This window comes from Talpa occidentalis, unplaced genomic scaffold (genome assembly GCF_014898055.3).
Source record: "Talpa occidentalis isolate TD23 unplaced genomic scaffold, MPIMG_talOcc4v2.1 talOcc4.9, whole genome shotgun sequence".
Lineage (NCBI taxonomy): Eukaryota > Metazoa > Chordata > Mammalia > Eulipotyphla > Talpidae > Talpa > Talpa occidentalis.
Genome location: NW_023605305.1, coordinates 919,207 through 938,298, shown reverse-complemented (window position 1 = coordinate 938,298; position 19,092 = coordinate 919,207). Strand labels below are relative to the sequence as shown.

The window sequence follows — 19,092 nt, the reverse complement described above, 5'->3', positions numbered from 1 at the left end:
GCCCCCCTAATTGAAACTAATCTTCGCGGGCAGGGCCTGTCTCCCCCCTAATCCCCTCCGCGGACGCGCACATGGTCCCAATTAGCCGCTCCGGCCCGCACTCCCGCCGCGTGATTGGCTCCATGCGCGCTCGCGGGCAGATGCTATCGCGGCTCGGGTTACCCGGCCCGGGCATCGCGGCCCACAAAGGCGGCGGAGGGCGCGAGGGCCGCGCGCCGGCCCTGCTGGAAGCTTCCTGCGGGCGGGGCGGCCCCGGCACAGCGCGGGGGGCGCGCGGGCCCAGCCCCTCCTGGGCGCGCTGGCCCAGCCGGCGGCCGGCGACGTCTCGGGTTCATTTTTCCAAAGAGAAACTGAAATGATCGCCCCTTCCCGGCGGCGGCCCGCGCTCCCGGCCGCGCGCGAGCACAGGGGCGGGAAGGGCGGTGCGCGCGGTGGCCACGGGGCCTGGGGCGGCTGGGGGTGTGGTGTCCTGGGCTCCCCCAGACCCGCACGCCCCCGCCAGCCGCCCAGGCCCCGTGGCCACCGCGCGCACCGCCCACTCACCGCACCCTTGATTTAGGAGTGAGGGGCCGCAGCTCCAGCTGCGCGAAGCACCCACCACCAGCACCCAGGGGTGCACACCCGGTGGCCGCAGCCTTGGTGTCTAGAACAAGCCGGATGGCCAGTCCAGAGGCCAGCCTGCCCTGGGCCCCCAGGCTGCCTCCTCCTGGCAGGCCCAGGAGTCACTCCCAGGACGCAGAGCAGGGGTGAGCTGGCAGCCTGGCTGACTCAGCACCCCCCTCCTGGTCTCTGCCACTCCCTGGCCTGGAGGGCAGGGTGGAGGAGGGGACAGGAGGCCGTGGGGGCGGGTAGGAAGCCACAAACATCCCACTGGAAAGCAGAAGACAAAAACTGGGCAAAGTAAAATGAAACCTCAGGATCGGCTGAAATCAAAGCAGCAGCAGCGCCAGGGGCTGGTGGGCGTGGGCGCGAGGGGACGCAGCATGACACTGAGTGGCTGGAAAGTCCAGCAGTTTCCTTCTGAGTTAAGCCTGGACACGCCCTGGGACCCGCTGCCGGGGCAAAGAGCAGCCGGAAGCCCAAAGGCCAGCCCGAGCGCTACAGGCCTGCAGCTGCACGGCAGTGGCCAGAGCCAGTCAGGGGCAGGGCCCGACAGAGGGCACGGCCCGTGGGTCTCACCCACGCACAACTGCAAGACGCCTCAGCCCCAGGAACTCACGGAGTTTTTCTTACAAACAAGGGACACAAAGAGCTCACTGTGGCCACACTTGGCGGCCACCTCACCCAGGGAGTGTCCACCAGAAGCACAGGTGGGAGCAGAGGGCCGCTCGCCTGTCAGCAGAGCTGGGCGGCACTGGCCAGTAGTGACGGTCACCACGGGGGACCCAGAGGCGGTGTCAGAGACACCCAGGTGAACAGCTCTTTGTGAGAAGCTGGATGACACCAACGACAGCTCTTTGAGACCCCAGGCTTGGGCCTCTGGGGCTCTTTTCAGGCCACGGACAGGCAGGACGGAGGCCCCATTCCTGCAAGACCTTGGCTTCTCTCCCTCCTTGGAGGGCCGAGGCTTCTTTCCTCAGAGTCCAGAAACAGAGTCTCCCCTTCTCTGGAGGCTGGAACAGTGACGTCCTGCAGCACCGCCAGCCCTGGCTTACATCCTCCCTCAGCATGCTCCGCCCACAAGTCTGATCTGATTGGACCATTTTCAGTCCTGTGGCTGATTGGACCACCTAGCACCAATCAGCTCATAGCTCACACCTGATTGGTCCATTCCACAATCCCAGCACCACATATAAAAGGGAGGTTGCCAGGCTCCAGGAGCCAGAGCCAGAGCCAGCCTGTGGTGGAGCAGCAGGTGAGAGGCCTCTGCTGCTGCGGGCGCCCGCCCTGAGGCTGAGGCGGGGTTCCAGTTTCATCCTGAGTCCCCACCCACAGAGTGAGAACTTGTCAGAGTGGTGCTGTGCGGCCATCCCAGGCGGGTAGTTTCATTGTCGATTCTCACAGATGAAAAGAGAGTTTTGGTGCCCTCGGTAGATTTTACAGGCCTTAAGCACCGAATGGGGGGACGGGCCAGCAGTCAGGGAGCCAGCGACAGCCCCCAGCTTCAGGGTGATGCCATCCCGCACTCGAATGAGGAGCCCCTTTTATCCCTCGCTCCTGGCCACAGGCATCTGTATCTCTGTATATATGTGCCCGTGCTCACCAGGCCCAGGCGCCCACGCACCTCAGCTCCGGGCGTCCCAGCCTGGGAGGAAGGCAAGACCACAGAGGCAGCAGTGGGAGGCAGGAAAAAAGCCTAATTTAACTCCATTCTCCCTACAAATGGTCAAAAATAATACTAGACATTTACCCAGCGGAGACCCTGATAAAGCAAAAGACACACGAAGTCATGGACATCAGCAAACACAGTGCGGAAGCGGAGGGAGAGGGGTGGGGGGGACTCCAGGGCGGGGGTGGGGAGACTTGTCAATTTAGAAAGGGAAATGAAAGCTTGTGTTCACCCGCCGGACCCCGCAGCACCCTCCCCGTGTGCCCCCATCCCACCCCCAGGCAGGCCACGGGGCTGAGTACAGCCCCCAGGCGTGCAGGGGACAGAGCTGCCGACGAGTGCTCACCCATCTCTGGGTGCTGGAGCAAAGGGCTGGACGGTGGATGGTGTGTCCCAGGAGGAAGCATCCCAGGTTCCAGGGACCCACTCAGGGGTACCGGCTGGGAGGCCCCCCAGACCCATCGACTGTGGCAGGACCCCAGTGCTAACCTGCCTGGCAGTCTCGCAACCCACAAGCCAGCTCAGCTGCCTCCACACACCCGCGGCCTGTGCTCTGAGAACAGTGTCGTGCACGGGATCTGGGGCCACGCCCAGTCAAAAGGAAAGAGAGGCCGAGAGCTGAAAGCTGGCCCCACTGGACACTCGGGTTCCAGCTCTGCTGCGGGGAGCACATTCCTGACCAGCCCTGAGGAGTCCACGTCTAGGCCGGAGGGGGCTGCGGGGCTCAGAGCTGAGGGTCACCGATGGTCACCGATGTGGCGAGTCCCGGCTATGGACGGGAAGGGGAGAAGCTTAACCAAAGAAAGTATATTCAGAAAGTGGAAATTTTACCAGAAACTTGGAATCTATGAAAAATAAGAAATCTAAATCGTTGAGTTGAAAACTGCCTTCACAGGAACAGTAATAAGGCTGGCAGTGGACTTTGCAACAGGTGACGGAGGACAGTGTCGGGCCTGAGATGAGAGAGCTGCCCTAACGCTATGAGCAGCTCCTGTCCCCGCCAGACATCCGAGCGGGAGAGGAAAGCTCATTCCCACAAACGTGTGTGCCCAGATGTTCCCAGCAGCACTGCAAGCGCCAGGGAGAGGACGCCCCGGGGCCCACTGGCAGCTGATGAGAAAACGGGCATGTCCACGGGTGGAATATTACTAAGCCATAAAAAGTACCGCTTCGTGCGGTTCTGTGTGGAGGGACCTCAAAAATATGTTCATAAAAAGCAGCCAGTTGCAAAAGAGCCCGCTGTGTTATCCCGTTTCTACAAAAGGTCCCGCAAGAGGGGAGAGAGAGCAGGTCAGCAGCGGCTGTGCGCCGGCGCAGAGGGAGCACCGCACGGGCGGGAGGTGGCCTTTTGGGGTGATGAAACCAAATTGATGTCCAATTTTAGTGCAGAGACAGAAAAATTCGTTGACTTTCTACTTAACGTATGACTGGCATACGAGTCAGGCTGTTTTTTAAGAAGAGCTAAAGCATTTGCAGACTAAAACAGAGGTGACTGCACACACGAGCCAACGGAGGTGCCCCTGCACTCACACACGCACGTGCACTCACACACATGCAGGGGCACACACGTAGGCACACACGTGCATGCACTCGCACACACACGCACGCACACAAATACATATGAACAGTTCCCAGACAGCAGCAAAATTACCCCAAACTGGAGAAATGAAATTCCTGAGGCGGCTGAACCCCAGAGGGGGAGCGGGCTGAATCGGGGTGAAGGAAGCTTCACTGCACGAAACAACAATCACGTCACCAGGAGTTTCGGGCGCCGCAGAATGACGCGCTCGCAGCGGGGAGTCGAGATGCCCCGGCGCGCAGAGGCGCGGCTGCAGCGCTCAGTCAGGGCAGAGCCCGCGCGCTCGGCGAGATGGCCCGGCTCGGGCCTGAAAGAGAAGAAAGAGCAGCCAGGGAGGAGGCGGGCGAGTGAGCGGGAGGCTCAGAACACCCAAGGGGCCCGCATGAGGAACGGAGGCAGGTAATAGGGCGAAACCCCAAAACCCCCAACTGGGGATCCTGTCACAGCGAGGTGCTCCGTGTCGCGGTTACGAGATGCGGGGAGTCGCGCTGCCTGCGGGAAAACCAGCCGCCCGCGGCTCGCCCTCACTCAGGGGCGTGCGGAGGTCAGAGCCAAGAGGCGGGCAGCGGGTGGGGGCAGGCGCCACGGGGAGCTGGCGCGGGGCAGACGTCGCCGCCCGGAGGCCAGTCGGGGTGACCCTTCGGTCCCCATTTCCGCGCACCTAATAATATGACAGCCCCACACAGGCGCCTGCACCGGTGGGAGGGACACGGGTCACGGCTGCGGTCGCGACTTTTCCCGCCTCCTCCGGAGCGGCGGGGCGGCCGGGCCGGGACAGCACGGCCCAGACCAGGCACGCAGCAGGGCCACCCTGCGCCCCGAGGCTTGAGTGCGCGGCGGCCGTCACCGCGTTTACCGCCGGGAACAGAAGGCGGCGGGCGCTTCCCGCAGGCGGCCCCGGCCCGGGCAGTGAGGAGCCCCCCGGTCCTCGCAGGACGAAGGCCCCACCGGCCTCACAGAACTGACCAGAAAGCGACCCGCGGAAGCACCTGGGAAGCCGGGACGGGCGCCCTCAGAGACCAAAGGCCTCCGCCTGACAGCGGCCAGCAAGCCCCAGCGTAGACACCGCGCTGGGTGGTGAGGCCTGGACGGGGCCCCCAACTCAGAAACGAGGCAGAGGTGGGTCCCATCCATGAACCCCTGGAGGCCGGGAGGCCCGGGGCGACGACGTGGAGGGCCGGCTCCCAGGCGGGACAGTCACCCCGGCCGGCCCCTGTGTCCAGCGCCTGCTCTGCTCCGGCCAGAGCTCTGCAGCCCCGACTCCAAACCCACGATGTCTGCGCTCAGAAGCTCGGGGGCCCCAGGGCCTCATACCCTGACCACGCTCCCGGCTGCTGGGAGGCTCCAGGCGTGGCTGCAGGGGCGGCCGTGCGCTGCCCGGCTGGTGGCCACGCGGGAGGTGGCCGTGCCCAAGGCCCCCTCCCCCGACCCTCCCCCCAGAGACCCCCGAAGCCCCTCCCGGCGGCTCTCCCCGCGCAGCCCCGGTGCCCTCCGCTGGCGCTGCCCCTGCAGCCGAGGCCCTCCACCGCCAGCAGCAGATGCCGGGCCCTGCCCGCCACCAGGCTGCTTGCTGGGCAGGGCAGGCTGGCATCTGGGGGAGTCGTGACAAGTGGGGTCCAGGCTCCCTGCAGGCGGGTCCCGCCTCTGCGGACGTCCCAGCCCGGGCTCGTCCCCCAGAGGGACGGGAAGGCCGGAGGACGGTCAGTGGGTCCCGCGACCGGCAAGGGCCTGTGGACAAGCAGGCGGGGCCCGCGCGGGCCGGGTCCTCAGGCTGGCGGGCGCTCCTCCTGCCACCCGCACCCGGCCACGGCGTCTGCGGGCCCCGGCCACGAGGCAGGCGTGGGGGCGGCGGCAGGGGCGGCTGGGGCAAAGGGCAGCCTGCACCCCACCTGTGCCGCTTAGCCAGCCACGGCCCTAACCCTGTGGGGTCTCCCCGGCACGGCGCGGCCGGGCGCTCAGCAGGAAGGGGGCTCGGCCCCGCCGCAGGGAGAGGAGCTGCCCGGAGTCCCCTGCTCCCGGCGCTGCCCCCGGCGCTGCCCAGCGTCCACGGTGGGGGGGGCGTGTTCTGAGGGGCAGATGGAGCGAGGGGGCGGCCACCAAGGACCCGCGTCCCGCCGTCCCAGCCCGACCGGCTCTATTAGGAGACCATGTTTTATTAATCCTGATATTAAAGTTTAATGCTGTGATTACAGGGAAATGGGCTGCACCGCCGAGGAGCAATGGAGGACCCCAAGAGAGCCCGCGGGGGGCGACATCCGTCAGGGCCGAGCGGGCGGCGCCGTCCATCACGCCGCGGCCCCGCCCCGCACAGCCTTGCCCCGGGCCGCCGGGTCACTCCCGCGGGTCCACGTCCAGCCTGGGGCCAGGCCCGGCCGCTCGTGCCCCGCAGCCGCTGAGATGGGGGCCCGCCTGGCCTCCCCACCTGGACGGAGCCGCTCGGGCGCCGGGGCTGCAGAGTCCAGGAGGCGGCGGGCCCTGCTGACCACCACACCCAGGCGGAGGAACCGGGGTGCAGGGCCGTGGCCAGGCTTCATGGCCAGGAGGCAGCTCACTCAGCTGGGATCACCCCGGCACAGCCCTGGGGGCTTCCCGGGGCGCGGGCGGCGTGAAAAGCAGGAGCGTGGAGCCAGATCATCAGGGAGGCGGCCCACGGGGAGCAGGCCCGGCCGTCCCCAGCGCTGACCGCTTGACCCCAGCAGCAGGGCAGGAGCTGGCCCCCGGGAGACCCCAGCCCTCCTGGCAGGCAGGGGAGGGCCAGGGAGATGGATCCCCGGGGGGAGCCAAGATGGGGACTCACCGGGCCCGGGGCGGGGAGTCAGACCCAGAGGCTGTCCCCCAAGGGGGCAGCCCAGAACCCAAACAGAATCGGGGCACAGCCAGAAACGCCCCAGGGCGCCGGTGGCACCCCCACGTGCCTGGTGTCCCTGCAGCCCCCAGAGGGACGGCCGCCTGGAATAGCCCCTCAGCGGGAGGCAGCTGGCTGAGCCTGTCCTGGGGCCGCAGCTCAGCAGCCGGACACGGGCCCTGCCCCCCGGAGAGACGGGTGTGGGGCTCAGCCCAGGGCTGGGGCGCCACAGGCCAGGGGCCCTGCTTCTCCCTGCAGACCCCGCGTGCCCCCAGAATCTGTCCTGCCCCTCACAGATGCCTCCCGGAGGACGCGCAGCCCCCGGCGCCTCTGCCCGCACCCCGGCCGGCCTGCCCAAGCAGCAGCGCAGGGACGAGGGCCTGGCCGCTGCGGCCCGCTCCCCTCGCCGCCGGAGACGCTGACCGGGTGGTCGCCAGAAGGCAGCCCGCCCTGAGCCTCCGCGGCCACCGGCAGGTGATTTCAGTTCAAATTGATGAAAATAAACAGTGAAGCGGCAGCCCAGGGGGTCCTGGGCTGCTCAGCAGCCGCCGAGGCCGGTGCCTGTGCAGGGGCAGATGCGGGCGCCCGCCCGGCGGGCCACTCCAGGGCGGGGCTGGGGCCTGCACCACCTGGGCAGGCTGGGCAGCGGCCGCCCATCCCCCAGGGCCCTGCACACAGTAGGCCTCAATGAGTGTCCTTGTTTGCGACTGGCACAGCACGTGAGTAGAGGTGAGGGGCCGGTCAGGGAGGGCTTCCTGGAGGAAGTGGCGTGTCAGGCGGCGAGCGGGCGAGCCAGCGGGCAGGATGGCGGAGGGCCGGGTCGGAGACCAGCACCGAGCTCGCGGCGGGGCCCCAGGTCCAGGGCCGCCGGCCAAGGGGCACACGGAGCCGAGCGCCCTCCGCACGCCCCGCTCCTCCCGCAAAGCCTCCGGGAGGCTGGAGGCGGAAACCCCCGCTGGGGGCCGGGGCCGGGGGCGGCTCCCTGCAGGTCCGGTGGTCCAGCCGCTCCCCGGCCCCGGCCCGAGAGCCCCGCCGGCCCGACTCCCGGTCTCACCTGAACCCGGTGACCGCGCCCGCAGCGGGAAGGAGCACACAGTGCGCGGCAGAAAGTCCCTGCCTGGTGTTGTGTTTTTTATTTAATTTTCCAACGAACACGCTCTTTTATCATCCCAAACCGTGAAAGTAAATTAAGAAGAAATGGGTTTCTTTCAATTAGGCGCCGCGTTGCTTTGAGTAACTGCCTATAATTCTATTTAATGAAAAAATAAAATCATTATTCCACGTCCCCTGCCCTGTCACAGGCCCACAGACGGGCTCCATTAGCGTGCACCGTAGATTTATTTAATTAGAAAAATATTTTGTTTTCTCTGATTCTTTGGGAAAAGGGAAAAAAAACCTCCAGGCACAAAATTAATCAAATCTGTTACCTGGTTAATGCCCCGCGCGGGCACCTCGCCACCCGCGCCGGTTCCGCCCTGATTTCCACCACGTTGGACGCGCGCCCGAGCGCTGCCCGCCTCCCTGGCTGCGTCTGCCGCCTCGGATGCCAAGGCCGGCGGCCGGGAGGGGGACCCCGTGGCGGGCGGGAGGGGCGCGGGCCGGGCGGGCCGGGAGGGGGACCCCGTGGAGGGCGGGAGGGGCACACGTGCTGCTCGTTACCGCGGCCGCGGGCGGCTGGGCCCGACACTCCCGCCCTCCGGAAGGGGTCCCGGGACCCGCCGCAGCCTCGGTGCCCCCACCGGCCCCTGGGGCGTGTGCTTGAGGCCATGGGGCTCCCTGAGACAGGCACCGTGGGCCTGGGGGAGCCGCTGGGGGCCCAGCTGGGGTGCTGACATGATTCGGGTTCATCGTGGGGTGCCGTGGGGTGCCGGTGGATGGAGCTGGCTCCTCCTGCCCTCCTGGCCTGGGCGCGGGGCACCCGGTGACGCGGAGGACGGCCGCAGCCGGGCAGGACGGCCAGGAGAGGCAGGAGGTGACGGCCCGGCCACCGTTTCCCTCTCAGGCCCCACGGGAAGCTCTCGGCAGGAGCCGGGCCCTCGGGTGGAGGCTGGAGCCCCCCACCCACCGCGGGGGGCAGGGGCTGGGAGCCGCTCCGAGGAGCCTGGGGCGGCGGGACCTGCCGGCGCTCAGCCCCGCTCGGGGCCATGCGGTGCCCCTTCAGGACGCGCCTGTGCCAACACCGGCGGCCACGCGACCTCTGTGGACGACACCAGGTCCCGCGGCGGCCGTTCGGCACCCCGTGAGCCGGCCCCTGAGCCCCTGCCCTTGAGGGACGCTGGGGCCGGCTCCCACGCTCGACCCATGGCCGCAGCCTGCCGAGGCCACTCCCAAGGCCCCCCAAACCCCAGGTCCTGCTAGAGACAGGAAGCGGGAGGTCAGTGGTTTCTGGGCTGAGGTCAGGCCAGGTGCCGGCCTCTCCGGCCAGCCTGGACGCAGGGCAGGACAGGAGAACCGCTGTCCCCAGCACAGCACTGAGTCTCTGGGCACTGGCTGGCCCCCGCTGCCCCCACCAGAGGCCCTGACTGCCGCCCCCAGGTTCAAACGGTCCTGCCAGAGGAGGGGTGTGGGGCGCAGGACAGGAAACTGTGGCTATGCCTCAGCCTTGGGGACCCCAAACCTGCGTGCACCCCAGGCCTCCAGCAGCTCAAGGGCAGGCCCTGACCATTGCCCTCTGCAGGGCTCAGGTCTCCCCAGCTGACCTAAGGGGGCGTCCACGCCGGCCTAAGGCCATGAGCACTGCGGGCGGCCAGGTTGCCAGGCGACCTCCCTGCTGGTCTCCACAGTCCACAGGCCAGGCTGGGCCGGGCCAGCCCCACAGGTGTGTGGGGGGTGGTGGGAGGGGGCAGCAGAGGCACCGCAAAGCTGCAAAGCTGGGACCAGCCCGGGGCATGTGCTCACTAGTCCATGCACATGGCACACGCAGCACACACGGGCACACATGTGCGCGCACGGCCCCTGCCCAGGCTCAGCAGAGACCGCAGGAGAGCACCCCCGCCCGCGGCCATTGGAGGGGGCCTGTAGGGACAGCTGCCCGCCTTGCCCCTGCTGTGGCCTCAGAAACCTACAGAGCCTTCCCGTCTGGCACCTGGGCAGGCACCCTGCCGGGCTCCCCTGGCGCCCACGGCCCTGACCCTGCAGCTGGGAGGGCGGCCCGCGCACACCTCGGGAGGAACGGCCAGCCCACGGGGCCTGGGCCTCGCCTGCTTGGACCACACGCGCATACCCCAGGGACCAGAGGGCGCCCCTCCCAGGAGACCCAGCGCACTCAGCAGCCTGGCGGGCGTGGGCGCAGGCGAGGGGGGTGGGCAGCCCAGCGGCCTGGACCTCACAGGCCCCTGCACCCCCCCAGACGCTCTCCCAGAGCAGACCGTGGCGGGCCCAGGGCCTCCTGACCCCGGCCCAGGCAGCCACCCTGCGTGTCCCAGGGTAGCCCCGAGTCCAAGGCCGCCTCAGGCAGCAGGGACACGCGCTCCGCCCACTAGCACCACCAGAAACCCGGGCACGTCCAGGGAGGCGGCAGCCCGGCCCCAGGGGTCAGGGCCCGCTCTCCCGCCGCCGCCCGGCAGCTCCCTGCGTGGTCCCAAGCGCCGTGTCCGCGTGTAGTCAGCTCGGCGGCGGCCCCCAGCGATGCCTGGGCGCCAAGCCTGGCACCTGCAACATGTCGCCTCACCTGCCGCTAGTCAGGGGGCTCCAGAGAGGGGGGACTGGACAGATGGACAGAGTGCACCCCGGGGACAAGGGACGTCGCTGTCACAGACGCGCCCGCAGGACACCCACACGGAGACAGCGGCTCCCCCAGCCTGCACCCCCGGGCCACCGCCGGAGCGAGCCCCTGCCTGCCGCCTGGGGTCCCAGCCCCAGCACCCCGGCCCGGCCCGGCATGGACACGGCCCACCCCTGACACGGCCCACCCCTGACACGCCCACCCCGGAGGACTCGGCCCACCCCAGAGGACACGGGCACCAGCGCAGCCCAGCCCAGCCCTGCGCCTCCCCGGCACCGGCGAGCGCGGCCTCTGTGTGGAGCAGGAGCGCCCTCTGCTGGCGGCCACGCACAATGGCCACGGGGAGAGGCCCCGGCCACCGGGTCCGCCGGCCCCTGGAGCAGCGGGCGCTGGGCTGCTGGGAGCCAGGAGGGCAGAGCCCCCAGACCCGCGGCCTGCAGGAGTCTTGCCAGCCTGGCTGGTGCAGCCCGGGAGCTGCCCGCCCTGAGGGCGTGCAGGAGCCCCGGGCCCTGCGGTGGTGCTTGTGACGGGCTGGGGAGACCCCGGCAGGAGGCAGGTCTGAGCCAGTGTCCCCCGCCTGGTTCTGAGCCACGAGGGCCTCAAGCTTCTGGGCACCGAAGGGCTGGGGTCTCTGCTGTGCTGGCCAACAGGAGGCCCGGCACCGAACCCCACTCCCAGAAGCCTGCCTCCCAGCCGGGCCTGGGCCTGCCGTTCTGAGAGCCGCGGCCTGGAGCACGGGCCGGGCAGCCGCCCGCTGCAGTTAAAATCCAAATCTTCTTTACATCGTGAGTCAGAATCAGCGACTCAAGGACTCGGTTTACACAAAAAGCCAAACCCGCACGGAGCCCCCCAAGTCCAGGAGCCAGGGCTCGCCGCGCACCCAGGCCCAGCTCCAGGCCAAAGCGCCTCCTGTGGCCTCAGCGTCTGGTCCCAGAGACCCCGCCCCTCCTCGCAGGGGTGTCACCTGCCTCCCCAGAGCTGGCGTCCACTCCACAGCCACGGCCCCAGGCGCCCGCGGGACGCCCGGGAACAGGCTCGGCCGGCCCGCTGGACAGTGAGGCCCGGGGGAGTGAGCGGAGGTCCCCAGCCGGCGCCAGGTGGCACTTGGGCAAGCTACTCGTTTCTTTTTCTAAATGAAATGTGGCACCTTTGAGAGGACCCCCCGCTGCAGGCCCCGGGCAGCACGCAGGGCCGCCTGTGGCCCGGGGCTCACTGGCCGTCACGGCCTGAGGACACGAGAGCAAGGCCCCAGTGGGCGCCTGCCGGACCCCCAGGCCCCTGAGCACCCCGGGGCTGGCAAGCTCCCAGGCCAGCGGAGGGGGCAGCCAGGCGCTGGGGGCCAGCAGCTGCCCAGGCCTCGCTGCCCGCCAAGGCCCCGGTCCTCACCGGGGGAGCCCCGCTCTCCCTGCGCGCGGTTCCGGGTCTGGATGGAAGCATCTTATTTCCGTTCAAACCCTTCCGTGGTCGATAAATCTCCCCAGCCCTGGATAAATCACTCTTGTTAATTCTAATAAATTAAAATGATTAATTTAGAAAATCTTCAAACTCGCCTAAAATTCCAAAAACGCTCCCCAACTCGGTGGAGACATCTTGTCCACTCAGCGGAAAATGGCCGGTCATGTGGCTTCGTTACTAAACTTGGCCGTGGAGCCGGGGTGGGGGGCGCACGGGCCTCCGCGGCCCCAGAGGGAGGGCGGGCGCCGGGCAGGGCCAGACCGGGGCCGGGGCGGGCTGGATGGGGGGGGGAGGCCGGGGCAGTGGGACGGGAGGCAGCGGCTCAGGAGGGACAGTGCATACGGGGTGCAGAGGTGTGGGGGAGCCGAATTTCCTGCCTGGCCGCCCTCGTGTCCCCCACTCACCAGCTCTGGGGCTGGGCCAGCAGCCGGGAGCCAGGCCCTTGCGTGTCCCCGAGCCACGCCCACCAGGACAGCCGCCTCCCGTGGCCTCCGCACCCAGCACCCCGCCCCAGCGCCCCCTAACCCAGTGCCTCCGCCCAGCCCAGCGGCTTCAACAGCAGGAGGCTCTGTGTCCGCCTCTGGGAGCCCTGACGCCCTTACGCTGGCCTGATGCCATGGTCAGGACCCCCCCGAGCGCCAGCCTGGGGCCACAGGTCATGCCCTGTCCTGCCGGCGGGGCTCCCTAAGGCCCTCGGCCTCGACCCACTGTCCCTCCAAGCGGCCCCTGGCCTCCCTTGCCCCACACCCCCTCCTCCCTGCAGCGCCTCCCTCCTGCCCCCAGCGGGCACTGCTCCTGGCTGGCCTGGGCACGGCAGGCAGAGCCACACCCCCCGGAGAGGAGGCGCCTGGCCCAGAGCTGGAGCAGAGGCAGGAGGCTCACTGGCCAGCACAGGCCCTGCCTGGGCAGACTCCTGGGCTCAGCACCCCGTGTCCTTGTGGCTTCAGGGGGCACCTAGGGTGTGCGGGGGTGCTGGGGTGAGCGCAAGCGGAGGGCAGGCCCAGCCCAGGGCGAGTGAGCAGAGCCGGCGCCTGGCGGGGGGGCTCCGGCCGGGGAGGGGCAGGCACCGCGGAGCTCCACGCTGGGGACAGAAGTGCCCTCCCTGGCCTCCTCCGTCGCCAGGTGGCCTTTGGGACAGCAGCCTGCCACCCGCCCACCCGCGCCCGCTGGCCCCCTGCAGCAGGACACCCCCGCCGGGACGTCCCCTCGCTGGGCCCTCCCGCAGCCCCTCGGCGTCAGCCCACCCATCCCTCCGCTCCCCCTGCCGCGGGGCCCTGGACGCAGCCTTCCCGGCCATCCTGACGGCACCGGCCACCCCGTCCCTCCATGGCCATGCCCCGGGCTCGCCCAGCCCAGCCCTGACTCTCCGCTGCCCTGTCCAGCCTGGTCGGCCCCACCCGGCCGCCTTCTCCGTCGGCGCTGCATCAGCCCAGGTGCTGCTCCCAGGGCGCCCCAGATGGTGCCGAGGCTGGACGTGCGCGAGGCCCCCGCGCCGGCCGCAGGAGGGCGGCGCCGCCCGACTTCATTAATCTCACCCCGCGCGGCGTCCCAGGGCACACGGTTCCTTGTAAAAATGATCTGGCGGCTAATTAGACTGTTTATAACTTGTTCCCCGATCGCTAATGATAATTAACATGCAAATTAGCTCCGGGAGGGGAGACTCGGGCCCGGCTCATTACCACGTTAATTACTGTTTGCATGCCTAAGCGCCCGGCCTAGGCGAGTAATGGGCAGCGTGGCCGCCACGCCGCCGCCCTCCGCAAAGTCATCCTGCCGCCCGCTCCGGGTGATGGATGGCGCCGCCCGCCCGCCGCCCCGGCAGGGGGAAGGGGCGAGGGCCGGAGGCTGGCAGGGCCCGCTCCCCGCTCCCGTCGGCGCGCGCCGCCCCGAGCCTGCGCTGACAGCTCTTGACGAACTCGGGGTGACCCGTGACTCCCGCGACCTTCCCCCTCCCTCCCTGCGCCCCAGGCGCTGCTGTGCAGTCCCGCCCGGACACCCCGGGACCCGTCAGCGGCAGAGGGGCGGGTGGTGGGGCCACTGCAGCAGAGACCGGCCAGCCGGGCCTCCCTCCGGAGGAAGAACGAGCGGAGGCCGAGGAGGTGCGGGGACGAGGCGCGGGCAGGGCGGAGGCCCTGGGCAGGGCCGGGCCGGGAGGGCCGGGTCTGGTGCAGCGGGGGCTGAGCGGATGACCAGGTGCCGGGAGATGGACGGGAGGGGCGAGTCCTGTGGGTGGAAGCTATCGTTTAGGGGAGCCCCAGAGGCCCCTGAGGGAACACAGAAGGGCTCCTGCTCCCCCCACCCCACCACGCTGCCGCACCAGCTGCACCCGGGCGGACACGCCCACGCCAGGTGCGCAGGCCTCCTGCTGCATTATTGATGGGGCGCGGGGGAGAGCAGGTGCGGCCCCACCCCCGCCAGGCCTGCAGGAAGCCCAGCCCCCAGGGGAGGGTCAGGCACCCGCAGCCCCCCTGGCCGCCCAGACCGGAGGCTGAGAGTCCACGGTGCCTGCGGCTCCTGCCCGAACCCACCTGCCGTGGCCACGGTGAGTCTGGGCCTGGGCAGGACGGTCAGGGCCCAGGAGGCCGAGCCCGGGGCAGGGGCACCGGGTGGGCCCAGCCCCCCTCCGACAGCACCGGGGCGACACGAGGTGCTGGGTGGCCACTGGGTTCAGAGAAATGGCCAGTCACGCCTGGCTCCTGGTAGAAGGGAGGGGAAGGGACGCACCCCAACAGAGCCAGAGCACAGGGCCACCCTTCTGGGGAGCCAGACGCAGTCATGGCTGTAGCTGAGGGGCCTTCCCTGCGGAGAGCCAACAGGTCTGCCTTTCCAGACGGGGCACCTGGGGGGAAGGGAAGGTGGGGTCCCCAGGGGGGCTGAGCCCTCCCGCCCCCACATAGGAGACAAGGCCAGCCAGCGGAGGTCAGGGTCTCCAAAGGCCCCTGGGTCTGCCCGCTGGGGGCAGCTCAGACACTGGGGCTCAGAATTCAGCCCCTACCCTCGTCCTGAGTCACTGGGGTGGGGGCGGGGGAGCTGGGCGCTGCAGGCAGAGGGCGTGGCAGAGCAGGTTCCGACCCGCCTCCTGGCCTCTGGGCCTTCACTGGGGTAAGGCCTGACCTTGGGAGCCCTGGGGTCATCTAGAGAGAGGTACCGGAGTGGCCTAAGACACACCCGCTGGCCCTCCTGAACCTCCTAGCGGCCAGACACCCCCGGTGGCTGGCTGCTGACTCAGACAGGCCCGGCGAGCCTGGCCCTGGGGGCGCGCTCACTGCTCTCCACCTCCGCGGCAAGGACTTGGGGGGCCTGGCCCAACCCCCATGCTGGAGGGAGAAGCCGCAGACCCGAGGTGAACCCCACGGCCCACACCAGTCATCCCCGTTCCTGAACGACTTCCTGCTCCTGCTTCTACCTAAGAAAGTTCTAGTAACAGGATGTTTCCAGCGGGTGGGTCTTGGTCCCGGAGTCAGGGTGCAGCTGGGGCAGCACCCACAGCAGGGCCCACCTGCTCCCACTGGGCCAAGGCCTGACCGCCCTCGTCCCTCAGGACAGGCACCCCCTGGCCTTGGGGATCCGCATGGGGGCTGGTGGTGTGCCCCACCCTCCACAACACTCTGTCAGACCTGGCCACACCTGGGGGCTACTGGGCAGGGACACCAGCAAGCGGGAGCAGCAGCCCCTGGGGGTAAGAACTCCCTTGCCCCCTATTCTCGTGGGGTTACCCTGCCCCAGGGGCTGTGTCTGGTGCAGGCACCCCAAGTGCAGACTGCCTGGACCCAGCCGCCCGCCAGAACCAAACCATCCCCCTCAATCCATGGGTGTGTCCCCAGCTGCCCAGGGGCCGCCCGTCCATCTCTGGGGGTCCTGGCAGCTGGGTGGGGCCAAGGGCAGATGCCCCAGACATGCAGAGTGTCCTCTCGGCGCCCCACAGGAAGCTGCTGCCTCAAGTCCAGCTGCCACATGCAGCCGAGCAGCTCATCCCTGCCGCGCTGCGGCCTGACCCCCCCACACCCCGCAGCAGCAAGCGGCCCCGCAGCCGGGGCAGCCCCCGGCCGGACTCGGGGCTCAGCTGCCAGCGCCCGAGGGCCCGCGGTGCCAGTGCCGCCAGCTGGGGGCCCGTCAGAGCTCCAGGCCCCGGGTCCGCGCCGCAGCCGCAGACAGGCGCTCCATCACGCTCCCCTAATGGGGTCATTAGATGGAAGTGATCAAATCAATGGGAAATCTCTTAATCAACTCCCCGCTGCGCCCGCGGCAGCCGCTGCGCCTCGGTGAAGGTCAAGGCGCGCAAGGTCGGGCCAGGAGCAGGGCGGGCGCCTGCTGCCCACGCACCGCAGACCCGAGCCGACTCCCCGTGGGCCTCAGGCCACCCCCCAGGGTGCCCGGGCCCAGGAAGGACCCCTCAGCACCCCTCGCCGCTGGGAGCTGCGCCTGTGCCCTGAGTGTGGGGGGGCACGGTGTGCGGGCCCTTGGGGCGCCCGGGGCCTTGCACTGGGAGGGGCCTTCAGAGCAAGCCTGTCTCTCCAGGGGTCACTCACCTCTCCCCGGGAGCCCCAGGGCCAGGATGAGCGTGGCCACCCCCATGTACGCCCCACCTGGCTCCTGCCACCCCCCACTATGGCCACCGGGGAGGGGTCACCCGTGCTGTGGCCCCACCACACCCCAACCCCAGCCGAGATGGGGGAGGCCAGCAAGGTCCTTAGAGCCGCCCCCTCTGTGCAGGACAGGCTGCCCGGCGGGAGGGCCGCGGGTGTCGGGGCGGGAGGGCGCGGATGTGGGGGCCAGGCACACCTGTCCGCGGGGAGCAACCCGTGGGCACAGGGTCCTCCGAGGGGGCGTGGGGCGCCGGGGCGTCTCCCCAGCAGCCTGCAGCAGGAGGGCGCCAGTGGGGAGAGACCTAGGCAGCCTGCTCCGGGTGCTGAGGGTGAGGGCTCGGGGTCCAGGCCGCCCCCTCCTTCCTCCCCCCGGAGAATGAGGCGCCCTGGAGCGGGGCAGCCGCGCCCTCCTGCGCTCCCGCCTGGGCCCGCGCGGGGGCGCCCCCGAGCACCCCACCCCGTGTTGACGCGCTCCCGGGAGACCAGCCAGCAGGGCGCGGGGAGGCAGCTGGAGCCGCTGGCACCTTCCCTCGGGTGCGTGAGCGCGTGTGGGGGTGGGTGTCTGTGTTGGGGGGCATTTGTGGGGCGGGGGCACCTTTGCGAGCCCTGTGGGACCCCGGAGAGAAAGAGCCGCGGGCTGCTAGTTCTCTGGGAAGGTTTGGGGAGAAGGCGGGGCGCGGCAGGGGGAGTCCCCAGCCCCGGCCACCCCCAGGCAGATGCCCCTCACCACCCAGCACCCCGCCCGCCCCTGCACTGTCTGGTGGGCCGTGGGCAGAGGGGGAGGCGCCCTGACCACTCAGATGGCCCAGCTCCCGCCGCCCAGGGGTCTGGTGCCCGCAGCAGCCACTGCTGAGCAGGGGAGGGCCGGGGCCCCACCCTGCGGAGGAGGAAGCTGAGGCCCAGAGGCCACACCCCAGCCCCACTGGGCGGCCTGCTGAGCAAGCTCCAGGGGGCCCCTCGCTGCTGCGTTCGCCCCAGCCACCCGTGGGGTCCGCCCTGCCCTGACACCAGCCTGGGTGGGGAGGGGCGGGAGGCCCTGGGTAACAGGCGGCGGGGCGACCCGGAGGGTGGGGGGCTGGCTGCCCGCGAGCGCTGACACGCTGCCCCCACCCAGGTGGCCACGAGGACCGGACACGGACCGTGCGGGGAGCCGGCGTGATGTCCGCCCAGGAGCTCGTTGCCTGCCTCTGCCGGGAGGGGGACCAGCACCTGGCCCTGGGGGAGCCCCCGCTGGCCACCGCCTTCTACCTGGCGGCCTTCAGCTGCCACGGCCCCTCGGCGGTGCGGCGCGTGCGCGCGGCCTTGGCGGAGGCCCGGGGCGCGCCCGTGGTGGCCACCCTGGAGGCCTGGTGCCGCGGGGACGGCCAGATCCCGGCCATCCACTGGGACGGCATGGCGGTGGTGTCGCTGACCGGGGCGCAGGCCTCCGCCTTCCTCGCCACCCTCTGCCCGGACCACCCGGCCGCGGCCCTGCATTCCCTGGCCGGCCTGCTGGCCCGCGGGCGCCACAGCGAGGTGGTGCGGCGCTGCTGCGCGCTGCTGGACGCCCGCTCCCGCCAGAGCCTGGAGCTGCGGCTGACCCGCGCGCTGGCCCGCGTGCTGTCCGGGGCGCAGGCGGCCGATGGCGTGGCTGACTACCTGCAGGCCTTCGCCACCAGCGCCCGGCGAGCCGTGGCCTTCATCCGCACCCACCAGCAGCCCTACCTCCCAGCGCTGGTCCGCGCCCTCCAGGACTACAGCTCGGGGCCAGGGGAGCCGGGGGCCGGTGCACGGGTCGGCGAGTGTCAGGCGCTCCTCACAGCCCTGGCTCCCGAGGGCACCTGGGGCGACGCCCGGCCCCCGCAGCTCTGCTCCACGCCGGCAGGTACGAGGACTGCCGGGCAGCCTGCAGCCGGGCGCTGGACACCCGCCCCGCCGGCGGCACACCCCAAGGTAGGAGAGCGGGCAGCCCCAGGCGCCAGACACAGTCCCTCCAGCCCGGAGGAGTTCTGCTCTTGGGGTCGGGGGCGGCCTGTGCTGGGGCTGGGGCTGGGGACCCCACAGTGACCAGGCAGGTCCCTGGCCTCACAGAGCTCCCAGAAAAGAAACACCGCCAGGCACTGCCCGAGCCGGTGGTCAGGGAAGGCTTCCTGGGATAGGAGGCACTTGAGCTGAGCCTGGAGGATTCCAGGCAGATGAAATCCAATGTGCCAGTCCCTGCGGGAGACAAGAGCTGGGTGTCCGGGCTACTGACCGGAGGGGAGTGGCTCCGGGACAGGGGTAGCTGCCAAGGGACTTTGGATTTTACGCTTGGAGCAGTGAGGAGCATGGAGGGCTCAAGCTGCAGGGAGGCCATCGGGGCACTTCTAAAGCTTCCTCTGGCTGTGGCTGCAAAACATGCCGTGGGGACAGCCCTCCGGCTGGTGCGGGCGGGCGGGGGCAGGTGCTGGTGCAGGTGGGCAGAGGACACCACCAGAGATGGTGCAGGCGGGCCGGGGAGCCCACCCAGAGCGGGGCCAGGCGGGAGGTGGGCTGGGCTGGGAGGTGGTCCTGGCAGTGGGGACCGGGCTGGGGTTTCTCGGATCTGGGCAGGGTCAGGGAGCGAGGAAGGGGGGGCGGGGCGGGGCGGGGCAGTACAAATGGCCACGTTGGCCG

At 69.7% G+C, this 19,092-nt stretch overlaps 1 protein-coding gene across 1 annotated transcript in view; it reads left to right on the top strand.

Annotated features, from left to right (window-relative positions):
- Nucleotides 1–7,497: 7,497 nt before the first annotated feature.
- The window catches only part of TTC34 (tetratricopeptide repeat domain 34), a 29,182-nt gene continuing 17,587 nt past the window's right edge, over nt 7,498–19,092 (top strand). Inside the window, 7 exon segments of the mRNA XM_037499550.1 lie at nt 7,498–7,681; nt 8,855–9,041; nt 13,098–13,305; nt 13,841–13,971; nt 15,798–15,964; nt 17,573–18,289; nt 18,292–18,390. Coding sequence (XP_037355447.1) covers nt 7,498–7,681; nt 8,855–9,041; nt 13,098–13,305; nt 13,841–13,971; nt 15,798–15,964; nt 17,573–18,289; nt 18,292–18,390 — 1,693 coding nt within the window.